The 14,683-nt window shown below is 45.2% G+C and overlaps 1 protein-coding gene across 3 annotated transcripts in view; it reads right to left on the reverse strand.

Annotated features, from left to right (window-relative positions):
• Nucleotides 1-14,683, reverse strand: part of FOCAD (focadhesin) — an 872,056-nt gene that overhangs the window by 607,561 nt on the left and 249,812 nt on the right. For all 3 annotated transcript variants that reach the window (XM_063914161.1, XM_063914160.1, XM_063914162.1), the window contains 3 exons: nt 11,062-11,216; nt 9,794-9,898; nt 236-337 (listed from right to left, as the gene is read on the reverse strand). In XM_063914161.1, the coding sequence (XP_063770231.1) occupies nt 236-337; nt 9,794-9,898; nt 11,062-11,216 (362 nt within the window). The remainder of the gene's footprint in view (nt 1-235; nt 338-9,793; nt 9,899-11,061; nt 11,217-14,683) is intronic.

A 14,683-nucleotide genomic window follows, 5' to 3' on the forward strand; every position in this document is an offset into this window, starting at 1 on the left:
ATGAGGTAATTTGTCCACACTCAAGTGATTTATACAGGACTGGTTGTTACAATGCAAAACTAAAAATGTACACCTATATATAGATTTGTTTTTAGTTATGCCTTTACATAAAGTTTCTTTTCTGTCTACATGTAATTTCTCTTTGGAATGATGAAAGTACTCTGATGGCACTGTTCTATGGTACGCTTTCAGATCTTTCTTATGCAAAGATGATGGCTACTATAGATGTCATTACCGATCTGGGCAGCACGGAAGGACCGCAGAGACTTGCTGCAGGAGGACTGGCCAGCAGTTGGGTCTGTTTTCCAGCATGCTGATAAATGGATGAGGAGGATTCCTGAAAAGAAAAAAAAAAATTTCAGCAGACGCAACATCATCTTAGCTTGACCAATACGATTTAGATGTTTAGGCTGTATTTTAAAAGTGTATAGGCATAAATAAGATTTTAAACCTACCAGTAAATCTTTTCTCGTAGTCAGAAGAGGATGCTGGGGACTCCGTAAGGACTATGGGGATAGACGGGCTCCGCAGGAGACATGGGCACTTTAAGAAAGACTTTAGGTATGGGTGTGCACTGGCTCCTCCCTCTATGCCCCTCCTCCAGACCTCAGTTAGAGAAACTGTGCCCAGAGGAGACGTACAGTACGAGGAAAGGATTTTTGTTAAACCAAGGGCAAGATTCATACCAGCCCACACCATTCACACCGTATAACTTGAGATAAACTAACCAGTTACCAGTATGAAAAAACTACATAGCATCAGTCGGAGACCGATGAAAACAATAACATAACCCTTATGTAAGCAAAACTATATACAAGTCTTGCAGAAGTAGTCCGCACTTGGGACGGGCGCCCAGCATCCTCTATGGACTAGGAGAAAAAGATTTACCGGTAGGTCTAAAATCTTATTTTCTCTTACGTCCTAGAGGATGCTGGGGACTCCGTAAGGACCATGGGGATTATACCAAAGCTCCCAAACGGGCGGGAGAGTGTGGATGACTCTGGAGCACCGATTGAGCAAACAGGAGGTCCTCCTCAGCCAGGGTATCAAACTTATAGAACTTTGCAAAGGTGTTTGAACCCGACCAAGTAGCAGCTCAGCACAGCTGTAGTGCCGAGACCCCTCGAGCAGCCGCCCAAGACGAGCCCACCTTCCTAGTGGAATGGGCCTTGAACGATTTTGGTAACGGCAATCCAGCCGTCGCATGCGCCTGCTGAATCGTGTTACAGATCCAGCGAGCAATAGTCTGCTTTGAAGCAGGAGCGCCAACCTTGTTGGCTGCATACAGGACAAACAGTGCTTCTGTTTTTCTGACTGCCCATACCACATCAAGGGACTCGGAATCCTCCAAGTCTCGTGTAGCCACAGGCACCACAATAGGTTGGTTCATATGAAAAGATGACACCACCTTAGGCAAAAATTGAGGACGGGTTCACAATTCCGCTCTATCCATATGGAAAACTAGATAGGGGCTTTTATGAGACAAAGCCGCCAATTCCGACACTCGCATAGCCGAAGCCAAGGCCGACAACATGGCTACTTTCCAAGTGAGAAATTTTAACTCCACCGTTTTAAGTGGTTCAAACCAGTGCGACTTAAGGAAACTCAACACCACGTTAAGGTCCCAAGGCGCCACCGGAGGTACAAAAGGAGGCTGAATATGCAGCACTCCCTTCACAAAAGTCTGTACTTCTGGGAGAGAAGCCAATTCTTTTTTGAAAGAAAATGGATAAGGCCAAAATCTGAACCTTAATGGAGCCTAATTTTAGGCCCAAATTCACTCCAGTTTGTAGGAAGTGAAGGAACGGCCCAGATGGAATTCTTCCGTAGCAGTATTCCTGGCCTCACACCAAGAAACATATTTTCGCCATATACGGTGATAATGTTTAGCTGTCACGTCCTTCCTAGCCTTTATCAGAGTAGGAATGACCTCATCCGGAATGCCCTTTTCCGCTAAAATCCGGCGTTCAACCGCCATGCCGTCAAACACAGCCACGGTAAGTCTTGGAACAGACAGGGCCCCTGTTGCAACAGGTCCCGTCTTAGAGGAAGAGGCCATGGATCTTCTGTGAGCATCTCCTGCAGATCCGGATAGCAGGCCCTTCGTGGTCAATCTGGAACAATGAGAATTGTCTGTACTCATCTTTTTCTTATTAATCTCAACACCTTTGGGATGAGAGGAAGAGGAGGAAACACATAGACCGACTTGAACACCCACGGTGTCACTAGAGCGTCCACAGCTACCGCCTGAGGGTCTCTTGACCTGGCGCAATACCTCTGCAGCTTTTTGTTGAGGCGGGACGCCATCATGTCTATCTGGGCAGTCCCCACTGGCTTGCAATCTGTGCAAAGACTTCCTGATGAAGTCCCCACTCTCCTGGATGCAAGTCGTGTCTGCTGAGGAAGTATGTTTCCCAGTTGTCCACTCCCGGAATGAACACTGCTGACAATGCGCTTACATGATTTTCCGCCCAGTGAAGAATCCTGGTGACTTCCGCCATTGCCACTCTGCCCCTTGTGCCGCGCTGGCGGTTTACATGAGCCACTGCGGTGATGTTGTCTGACTGGATCAGAACTGGTAAGTCGCGAAGCAAGGTCTCTGCTTGACGAAGGGCGTTGTATATGGCCCTCAGCTCCAGGACGTTGATGTGAAGACAAGTCTCTTGACTTGACCAAAGACCCTGGAAGTTTCTTCCTTGTGTAACTGCTCCCCAACCTCGGAGGCTCGTGTCCGTGGTCACCAGAACCCAGTCCTGAATGCCGAACCTGCGACCCTCTAGAAGGTGAGCACTCTGCAGTCACCACAGGAAAGATACCCTGGCCCTGATGGACAAGGTGATCAACTGATGAATCTGTAGATGTGACCCGGACCACTTGTCCAGTAGTTCCCATTGGAAGGTCCTCGCATGGAACCTGCCGAATGGAATGACCTCGTAACATGCCACCATCTTTCCCAGGACTCAAGTGCAGTGATGCACTGACACCTGTTTTGGTTTCAATAGGTTCCTGACCAGAGTCATGAGTTCGTGAGCCTTTTCCATTGGAAGATAAACCCCTTTTCTGGTCCGTATCCAGAATCATGCCCAAGAAGGTCAGACGAGTCGTAGAAACCAGCTGTGACTTCGGGATATTGATAATCCAGCCGTGTTGCTGTAACACCTTCAGTGAAAGTGACATGCTGTTCAGTAACTGCTCTCGTGATCTCGCTTTTATGAGGAGATCGTCCAAGTACAGGATAATTGTGACTCCCTACTTGCGCAGGAGCACCATCATTTCCGCCATTACCTTGGTGAAAATTCTCGGGACCGTGGAAAGCCCGAACGGCAACGTCTGAAATTGGTAATGACAATCCTGTACCGCAAATCTCAGGTACGCCTGATGAGTTGGATATATGGGAACATGAATGTATGCATTCTTTATGTCCAGAGATACCATAAAATCCCCCCCTTCCAGGCTGGCGATGACCGCCCTGAGCGATTCCATCTTGAACTTGAACCTTTTCAAGTATAGGTTCAGGGATTTTAAATTTAGAATGGGTCTGACCGAACCGTCCGGTTTCGGGACTACAAACAGGGTTGAGTAATATCCCCTCCATTGTTGAAGTAGGGGAACCTTGACCACCACCTGTTGAAGATACAATTTGTGAATTGCATTTAACACTATCTCCCATTCTGGGGGAGAAGTCGGCAGGGCCGATTTGAAAAACCGGCGAGGAGGCACCTCTTCGAATTCCAGCTTGTAACCCTGAGAAACAATTTCTATTGCCCAGGGATCCACCTGTGAGTGAACACAGATGTGGCTGAAAATTCGAAGACGTGCCCCCACTGGGGCGGACTCCCTTAGCGGAGCACCAGCGTCATGCGGTGGATTTTGTAGAGGCCGGGGGACTTCTGTTCCTGGGAACTAGCTGTGTTGTTGCAGCTTTTTCCCTCTGCCCTTACCTCTGGCAAGAAAGGACGCACCTCGTATTCTCTTGTTTCGTTGTGACCGAAAGGACTGCATTTGATAATGTGGTGCTTTCTTAGGCTGTGAGGGAATATAAGGCAAAAAAATTGATTTACCAGCTGTAGCTGTGGAGACCAGGTCCGAGAGACCTTCCCCAAACAATTCCTCACCCTTGTAAAGTAAAACCTCCATATGCCTCTTTGAGTCGGCATCACCTGTCCACTGCCGGGTCCATAGGACTCGTCTAGCAGAAATCGACATAGCGTTGATTCTAGAACCCAGTAGACCAATTTCTCTTTGAGCATCTCTCATATATAAGACAGCATCTTTTATATGTCCTAGGGTCAATAAGATGGTATCCTTATCCAGAGTTTCAATTTCCGCTGATAAGGTATCTGTCCATGCTGCTACAGCGCTACACACCCAAGCCAACGCAATAGCCGGTCTGAGTAAGGTACCCGAATGTGTGTAAATGGACTTCAAGGTAACCTCCTGCTTGCGATCAGCAGGATCCCTGAGGGTAGCCGTATCTTGGGATGGCAGCGCTACCTTTTAGGATAAGCGCGTCAACGCTTTGTCCACCCTAGGGGAGGATTCCCACCGTATACTGTCCGTTGGCGGGAAAGGATACGCCATAAGAATCCTTTTGGGAATCTGCAGTTTTTTGTCTGGAGATTCCCAAGCTTTTTCACAGAATTCGTTCAGCTCATGTGAGGGAGGAAAGGTTCCCTCAGGTTTCTTTCCCTTATACATGTGTACCCTCGTGTCAGGGACAGGGGGTACCTCTGTGATATGCAAAACATCTTTTATTGCAATAATCATATATCGAATACATTTAACCACTTTTGGCTGTACTTCGCATCATCGTAGTCGACACTGGAGTCAGAATCCGTGTCGGTATCTGTGTCTACTATTTGGGATAGTGGGCGCTTTTGAGACCCCGAAGGTCTCTGCGACATAGGGACAGACATGGGTTGACTCCCTGGCTGTTCCCTAGCTTACGCTTTGTCTAATCTTTTGTGCAATAAATTTACATTAGCACTTAAAACATTCCACATATCCATCCAGTCAGGTGTCGGCGTTGTCGACGGAGACACCACATTCATTTGCTCCTCCTCCCCAGGAAAGCCTTCTACCTCAGACATGTCGACACACACGTACCGACACCACACACTCAGGGAATCCTCTTATCTGAAGACAGTTCCCCCACAAGGCCCTTTGGAGAGACAGAGAGAGAGTATGTCAGCACACACCCAGCGCTATATGACCCAGGAAAAAACACACAATATGTTTACCCAGATAGCGCTGTAATCTGTATATTGCGCCAATTATGTGCCCCCCCCCCCCCCCCTTCTTTAAAACCCTCTTTCACTGTGGATAAGCAGGGGAGAGTCCGGGGAGCTTCCTCTCAGTGCTGTGCTGTGGAGAAAATGGCGCTGGTGAGTGCTGAGGAAGAAGCCCCGTCCCCTCAGCGGCGGGCTTCTGTCCCGCTAAAATATATAAAAAACTGGCGGGGGCTCTTTATATATACAGTGCCCAGCCTGTGTATATATGTTTATTGCCAGAATTGAGGTTTATATTGCTACCCAGGGCACCCCCCCTGCGCCCTGCACCCTTACAGTGACTGCCATTTGTGTGTGCTGTGTGGGAGCAATGGCGCACAGCTTTACTGCTGTGCGTTACCTCAGTGAAGATCTGAAGTCTTCTGCCGCCTCTGAAGTCTTCTTTCTTCTCATACTCACCAGGCTTCTATCTTCCGGCTCTGCGAGGAGGACGGCGGCGCGGCTCTGGGACGGACGGCGAGGGTGAGACCTGCGTACCGATCCCTCTGGAGCTAATGGTGTCCAGTAGCCTAAGAAGCAGAGCCTTGAAACTCACAGAAGTAGGGCTGTTTCTCTCTCATCAGTCCCTCGATGCAGGGAGTCCGTTGCCAGCAGGCTCCCTGAAAATAACAAACCTAACAAATATACTTTCTTTCAGGAAACTCAGGAGAGATCCCTGTAATGCACCCAGTCTCCTCTGGGCACAGTAGTAAACTGAGGTCTGAAGGAGGGGCATAGAGGGAGGAACCAGTGTACACCCATACCTAAAGTCTTTCTTAAAGTGCCCATGTCTCCTGCGGAGCCCGTCTATCCCCATGGTCCTTACGGAGTACCCAGCATCCTCTAGGACGTAAGAGAAATATATGTTACATAAATTAAGAAGTACACAAATATACACAGACAAAGAAAATACACACACGTATGTGGCTTCAGTATGATTTACCGATGTATGGGATGCCGGCGGTCAGTATATCTACAGCGACATCCCATCGATCAGAATCCCGGCAGCCCCCTCTAAAGTCCCCTAACACTCCTCTGCCCCCACCCTAACCCTTCCTTGTGGGTGCATAACCTAACCTTCCCGGATATCGCCTAACCCTAACCCTCCCTTCCCCGTTGCCTAAACCTAACCCTCCCAGCTTGATGCCTAACCCTAACCTCACCTTCTATGTGCCTAAACCTAACCCTCTCTCCCTGGGTCCCTAAACTTAACATTCATGGCCCTGCACCCTAACCATAAGCCCCCTTCTCCTGCCTAAACCTAACCCCCCCCCCCCCCCCTCCCCCGCAGCAGGATACCAGCGTGTCCCGCTGTCAGGACGATCGCGATGCCAGTTGTCGGTATTGTGACGGTGGTATCACGTGCAGCGGCGTTATTTAGATGCAAGGATTGCCTCCGCCTTCAGGATCCCAGTGTCAGTATATCGACCTCCGGGATCTTGTCCGTCGGGATGCTAACTGCTTCCCATGTATGTATGTATGTATATACATATATTCAACATTTGTTGACTATTTCAACAATTTCCTGATCCCCCAACGGCTGGGTTGGGGAAGTGGGACTATTACAACAAGTTTCAAAATGTCAATTCTCTGATCCCAATCAAAAACGGTAAGGATCGGTAAATCTGAGATTTTTAAAATTAAAATGAGGAATTTCCCCAATTCCTCAACGGATCACCGATCATCAATAACCACTGATCGGCAAATCAGTAGTTCCAGTTGGAGAAACAGGACTCAGATATATGGGGGCCTTTACTTTGCTGATAGCATAATACAGTAGGTACTTAGGATTAGTATTTTGTAGCGTGTAGCAAAAAAATAGGTATAAAGTCTCAGATTAAGGCTAATGAGGCTCAGTATGGGTCACTTGTATCGCACCTGCCTCCCCTTGATTGTGTACTTTTTCCTATTTTTTCCATTCATTGTGCTACTCAGATTAGTGTTCTGCTGAGGCTAAATCCCAAAGTCAGTGGCGCAATGAACGAAGTTATTTGGCACGATTTAAGTATAGGTGTATATGGACACAACTGTATCTTTTGTCGATCCAGCATGTATGTGGCCATTTGAATATGGATCTTGTACTATATTGATATTTTATTAAATCAATGTGTGATCCAACCTAAGCACATGGTACATATGTGTAAAGTGTAATTGGGTCTTGATATCACATAATTACATTAATGAATAATGAAACTAATCCAGAATCGCACCTAAAAATAGGAGTGTTACAATACTTTCTTACAAGCTATTTAGTCAGCTGCAGACAGCCATAATCATCTACAGAAACTCGTACTTGTTTCTAATTATGCCCTTCAGCCACTGTAACTAAACATCAGTAAAGCTTTAGAACTGGTGACAAATGGATATGAAGTAAAAATACCAAGGCCTGGAGGAGACAGAAACACTAATGGCGATTCACAGGGCGTTGTGAAGTGGTTACACTGACTCCAACAATTGCAGAACAGCTAAAAAGACACTCTCTGTTAAAGGGCCGTGTGTTCTAAACAGGCCGAATCAGTGTGCAATCACCCTACTGGAGCTGCACAGAGCAGGCATATAACTGCACAGCACAGGTAAAGAGCCGGCCTCTTCATCCAGCAGATAAAGCACCTCATGTGGAGAAATAGAACTGATTTGTGCAGGGAAAGGAAGAAAGCCTCCAATAAAACAGTAAGGAAACAGGATGTTAGACTTGATTAGTGACTTTTGAAAAAAAATAATAGCAAGCGTCTAGTTGTGTGCTGTAAATTAGGACAAATGTTTGAGTATTGTTATGCTTGCATTCAGAAGGCTGCACAACACACTGAGTTGGTCTGGGATTCATTTTACCTTTATTCTTTAGAAAATAAAGCAAAGTGAATTGATTGCTGTGTCAGGAAGTGATAAACACATAATGGGCTTCAAGAGGTAACACTGGCAGAAATGGTAGTTTTAAATAATTTCCCTCTCCAGTTGTATACATGCCCTCATTGTGTACGTCTGACAGGAAAGGACAGCACAGTGAAAGGGGCACTCACTCTTTGTGTCTACTATCAGTCGTATCTCTTTATTACAATTGGCAGTGGCCATGACAGCGCCAATCTGCCAGATATGCACTCATGAAATGGAATGTGCAATGTAACCCATACCATACACCATGTTATGTTACACGCAAACTTCATTTTCACTGTAGACTTGCTAGAAAAAAAACCAAAAACTCTGCAGTCATAGGGATCACTAATCCCTAAAGCAACTTTTCCACATTGATATATCGACACTGTACATGTTCACATGTACAGACCAGGGAAAGTTGCATGCTGAGGTGCCTAATAGACCTTTGCACACATTAAGATGTTAACAGGAAAAATATGCTGCTATAGGAATAACAATATTTATAATAGCTGCATTTTTTAATCCAGTCTGGCAAGGTGTTAGCAATATTTAATAAAGCTGCATGACATCAAAAAATGCTAATTGTTAAGATTTATATGCAAAAAAAAAAAGCCTTAATAAAAAAAATCCATGGAACATGATGTGCTGCCAAGCCTGGCTGCCCACACATCAGCCTTATACAGTACTATAGGGTTGACAGTGCAAGTTTTCCCTCGCACCCCATAGTTGTGCAAAGGAACCCATCTCGTTACAATTTTGACACCACATGCTCGCTGGCTTTGTTTTCAATATTAGATGTTAGCTTATAACAAGTGGCTTACAAAAAGATAATGAAGTATTTGTTACAGAACAGGAATGATGGGCAAGAACCGCAAGTTAAGTTTTCACACAGCAGCACTGGTCTTTTACTGGTATTCATTATTCAAGTATGAACATATTCTATTCCTAAAACATGACGAGGGCTGAATTCAATTAGCCTCAAGGTTAACATTAGCCGTGGTGCAGTGCCCAGAGCTATTCAATTACAGCCCACAGGCTGCACTTAAAGAGGATTTCTGTTCACCTCCTCCTGAGGCTCAAATAGAAATCCACATTAAGGGCCTTCTTCAGGTTTGTAAGCAAACCAAAAAAGCAAGCAACTGGGCAAAACCATGTTGCACTGCAGGTGGGGTAGATGTAACATGTGCAGAAAGAGTTAGATTTGAGTGGGGTGTGCTCCAAGTAAAACCTAAATTGCAGTGTAAAAATAAAGCAGTCAGTATTTACCCTGCACAGAAACAATATAACCCACCCAAATCTAACTCTCTCTGCACGTAACATCTGCCCCACCAACAGTGCAACATGGTTTTGCCCAGTTGCTTGCTTTTTTGGTTTGCTAACAAGCCTGAATAACCCCCTGGGATGGGCTGTCTTCCCTTATAGTGACCACCGCAAACGCATTAATCCATAGCTCTGTGTACTTATCCCAGAATCTATGAGTTAACATGCAGCAGATTTACCACAGGATAAAAAGGGCTTGTAATTGAATAGCTCTGGGTGTAATAGTCTGAGGCTAAAAACCCTTTTCCTCCTGTGGTAACATATTGAGGCTAATTGAATCCGGCCCCAAGGCGGTTAACCATCTATTATTGACATTAAATGGATACTAGTCTTACCAGATTTTATAAGTGCTCTTGCAAGTCTGCTCTTCACCTTTCCCTGCATTCTTGGCCTCAATGTGAAGCAACTTCCAAACACATTTCACCAATCCCTGCAAATTTCTAAGGAAAACAAACAAGTACACTATAAAATGAGAAACTGAACTGCTCCGAGAGTCACAAGTTTAGATGTGATGATCATGTGATATTATGTCGCTTAGTCCAAAGCACCAACTCATCTGCAGCAGTGACACTAGACAAACAATTTAAAATCCATGGTACAGATGGAGCCATCTTTATCTTGGCCTTTAATAGGATTAATTGAGCCAGGGCAGTCAGACTTAATCCCCTGCAGTAATGACTTAATCCCTTGATGTATTGTTCTCTCTGTATTGTATTGCAGCTGAGAACAATAGATGGAGGGTTTACGCTAATAAACCATGGTGTGCCTAGGCGCAGCAGAGAAGCCAAGATAAGAATGTAGTTAGTATACAAAAGTAATTTGGACAAATCATGTTGGCAATATAAATACCTATGACTTTGAAAAAACTATGCATCACTAGGACATGAATGGCTGGATATTTGGTAAATAAAACAGTAGAATTTTTCTTTTGATTTTGAGTTACTGTGGATGTCTAATTTGTACTGAAGTTTGTATGTCATCCTTAGGGTTAGTTGTGTGGTGAGGGACAAGATGTGCTTCTGTTTGGCCACATAATTTATGACTGGCAGCCACCAGCACTGGTTTTGCCTATTATATTGACCATGAATAATTTGAATTGGTCCTGGACCACCAACCCAGGGCACCCCTGCAAGTGTCCCGAGGCACCCCAGGGAGCCACGGCACACAGTTTGGGAACCTCTGATGTAGTATACAAATGTAATTTGGACAAATCATGTTGGCAATATAAATACCTATGACTTTGAAGAAACTATGCATCACTAGGACATGAATGGCTGGATATTTGGTAAATAAAACAGTAAAAATTTTCTTATGAGTTACTGTGGATGTCTAATTTGTACTGAAGTTTGGTATGTGCAGAAGTGAATAAACAAAGATATTACAGAAGAAAAAATGAAGGGAGGGGGATCAAACGTGAAATAAAGTAAATAACAATGACATGATATACCTGGAAAACATATAAACAACATGACTATCCTAACTGTTTACACCCTTTTTTAGTTAGTTTAAATTCATGTATTAGATGTTTGAGAACGGTCAATCTGGACTAGCAGCAAAGGGGAAAAAAATTCTTGATATTACGGATCTTCCATTAAATATTTACCGTGCAGAGGGGATGAGATTTAAAATCCCATTAAGGACATAGGTGAGATCTGCATGTTTCTGTTCCACCAACGTCACTAGGGCTTCGCAACAGGCTGTCCTCACTACCACATTGTCACAGCAGCACTTCTCCCATAGGATATTCAGGGCAGGTGTCTAGAAGCAAGTATAGTAAACATTATAGGTGCTTTAGTTGACAGTTTTCTCTTTGTATTTGTCTAATGTAAATATGTATAAAAAATATTATTCTAATAGACCTAGGATCTATAATGGTCCCATTTTATCTTCCTGTAGAGCTCAACATACAGTACAGTTGTTCGTGTTTCTGTTTGGTTACATATATAGCGGAAAAGAACCTGTAGATGTAACGTGTATTACCTTTTTGTGTGCAGTTGTTTCTGGGGAATTTTTAATTTTATCTGAATACTTTCTCCCTAATTCTTAACAATAGCAAATTGTTTGTTCAGTGCACTGTTATATGACTGAACGAGTTACCGCCATGACTGCTCTGCCTCTACCTCTTAATGACTCCTTTGAAGGGGGAATTGTAAACCTGGACATTATGGGGTAGATTTATTAAAGCTTCTAAAGCAGACAAGTAGAGGGGTATCCGGACTCCAGGTCGACAACAAAAAGGTCGACACACCTTAGGTCGACATGGACAAAAGGTCGACATGGAAAAAGGTCGACATGAGTTTTTTACGTTTTTTTTTTCTTTTTTGGAACCTTTTCATACTTAATGATCCTCGTGGACTACGATTGGAACGGTAATCTGTGCCGAGCGAAGCGGTAGCGGAGCGAAGGCACCATGCGAGGGGACGCGGTGCACTAATTGGGGTTCCCGGTCACTCTGCGAAGAAAACGACACCAAAAAAACATAACAAACTCATGTCGACCTTGTTCCTGTCAACCTTTTGTCCATGTCGACCTAAGGTGTGTCGACCAATTGGCGTCGACATAAGGCGTGTCGACCTTTTTGTTGTCGACCCGGAGTCCCAGACCCAGTAGAGGTGTTGCCCATAGTAATCAAGAAGATTCTGTATATCATTTTCTAGAATGCAACAGAGAAATGAAATCTAGAATCTGATAGGTTGCTATAGTGTGGTGTACAAGGTCAAGTCAAAATTAAAATATTATAAATGCAGAAATAAATAACTTTATTCATATGAAAGAGCATTCCAAAAAAATCCCGACGCCGGAAAGCCAACAGAATGCCAAACTTAAGTATGAGGGGGAGGTTAGGGTTAGGCTGTGGGGGAAGGTTAGGGTTAGGAACTAGAAGGAAGGTTAGAGTTAGGCTGCAGGAGGGGAGGGTTAGGTTTAGGCTTTAGGTAGGGAAGGTTAGGGATAAGCTGCAGGTTAGGTGGTAAGGGGTAGGGTTAGTTTTCTTACAAAGAAGTGTCAGAATACAGACAGCAGCATCCCAACGGTCAGAATACCGACTGCTGGCATACAGACTGTCGGAATCCCATAGCAAATCCCTACAGACATTGGTTGCGGTAAGTTCTGGACAAAAGCTCGTCTATAAAAATAAAACCAAGAAGCACATTGACTTTTTAATGGAGTGACTTAATTTGAAGAAAATAGATGTCTTTAGGTAGCCCACTCAGAATCCTGACCTTAGCTCAAGGGTGTCAAACTCGTGGCCTGCGGGTCACATGCGGCACCTACTGCATCATTTTGCGGCCCGCGGGCAGGGAGGGGTCATTACACAGCCTGCTGGCAGGTGTCCTTATGCGGCAGTTAGCGAGTTAAACGAGCAGGCTTACCACTACCAGCACTGCCCACTGCATCCAGTCATGGCTGCTGCAGGATGAGAGGAGGCTGGGTTCTGGGCGAGCTTACCACTACCAGCACCGCCCACTGTATTCAGTCATGGCTGCTGCAGGATGAGAGGAGGCTGGGTTCTGGGCGAGCTTACCACTACCAGCACCGCCCACTGTATTCAGTCATGGCTGCTGCAGGAGGAGAGGAGGCTGGGTTCTGGGCGAGCTTACCACTACCAGCACCGCCCACTGTATTCAGTCATGGCTGCTGCAGGAGGAGTGGAGGCTGGGTTCTGGGCGGGCTTACCACTACCAGCACTGCCCACTGCATCCAGTCATGGCTGCTGCAGGAGGAGAGGAGGCTGGGTTCTGAGGAGGGGAAGCCGCCCTGAGAGGAAAGAGAGCCCATGCGGACGCTGAAGACTGAGAGTGTCACCAACAGAGATCTTTACAGCTATTGTTAGATATGTATGTGACACTTGGGGTAAGTACAGTGCCTTGCTAAAGTATTCACCCCCCCCTTGGCTTTTTACCTATTTTGTTACATTACAACCTGTAATTGAATTATTTTTTTTATCTGAATTTTATGTGATGGATATGCACAAAATAGTCTAACTTTACAATTGGCATGTGCATATGTATTCACCCCCTTTGCTATGAAGCCCCTCAAAAGTTCTGGTGCAACCAATTACCTTCCGAAGTCCCATAATTAGTGAAATAAAGTCCACCTGTGTGCAACCTAAGTGTCACATGATCTGTCAGTATAAACACACCTTTTCTGAAATGCCCCAGAGGCTGCAACACCACTAAGCAAGAGGCATCACACCATGAAGACCAAGGAGCTCTCCAAACAAGTCAGGGACAAAGTTGTTGAGAAGTACATGACAGGGTTGGGTTAAAAAAAAAAAAAAAATATCCAAATCTTTGATGATCCCCCGGAGCACCATCAAATCCATCATCTTCAAATGGAAAGAACATGGTACCACAATAAACCTGCCAAGAGAGGGCCGGCCACCAAAACTCACAGACCGGGCAAGGAGGGCATTAATCAGAGAGGCAGCACAGAGACTAAAGGTAACCCTGAAGGAGCTGCAGAGTTCCACAGCAGAGACTGGTGTGTCTGTGCACGTGACCACAATAAGCCGTACACTCCATAGAGCTGGGCTTCATGGAAGAGTGGCCAGAAAAAAGCCATAGCTTAGTGTTAAAAATAAGAAGGCAAGTTTTGAGTTTGCCAAAAGGCATGTGGACGACTCCCCAAATGTATGGAGGAAGGTGCTCTGGTCAGATGAGACTAAAATTGGACTTTTCGGCCACCAAGGAAAACGCAATGTCTGGTACTAACCCAGCCCATCACCCCAAGAACTTTATCCCCCACAGTTGTCACACTCGGCGCATGTTGGGCTGGCTGAAGGGACAGCTGCCTGTGAAGGGAGTAAACGAGGTGGTTGAATGTAGTTCCTCCTCATGGGGTGGAGGTCTTAGTATGTGTTGTCTTAGTATGTGCAGGTGGGCATAGGATAAGGAGGAGGACTCCGTGGGAGGATAACTGTAGTTTTAATGAGAAACAAACTGTACACTGATATTTGTGGAATTGAAAGACACTGAATAAGGAACTTGAGTCGATGGTTAGTGACTTGAAGAATGAGGCTGAAGAACTCTGGTTTTGAAGAACCGAAAAGCTGTGGTTTGTGATTGAGAAACGAGGCTGAAGAAATCGGACTTTGAAGAAATAAAGACTGTGGCTTGAGATTGAAAGACGATGCTGAAGAACTTCGACTTTGAAGAAACGAAGACTGTGGCTTGAGATTGAAAGACGAGGCTGAAGAACTTTGACTTTGAAGAAAAGAAGACTGT

Source organism: Pseudophryne corroboree, chromosome 1 (genome assembly GCF_028390025.1).
Source record: "Pseudophryne corroboree isolate aPseCor3 chromosome 1, aPseCor3.hap2, whole genome shotgun sequence".
Taxonomy (NCBI): domain Eukaryota; kingdom Metazoa; phylum Chordata; class Amphibia; order Anura; family Myobatrachidae; genus Pseudophryne; species Pseudophryne corroboree.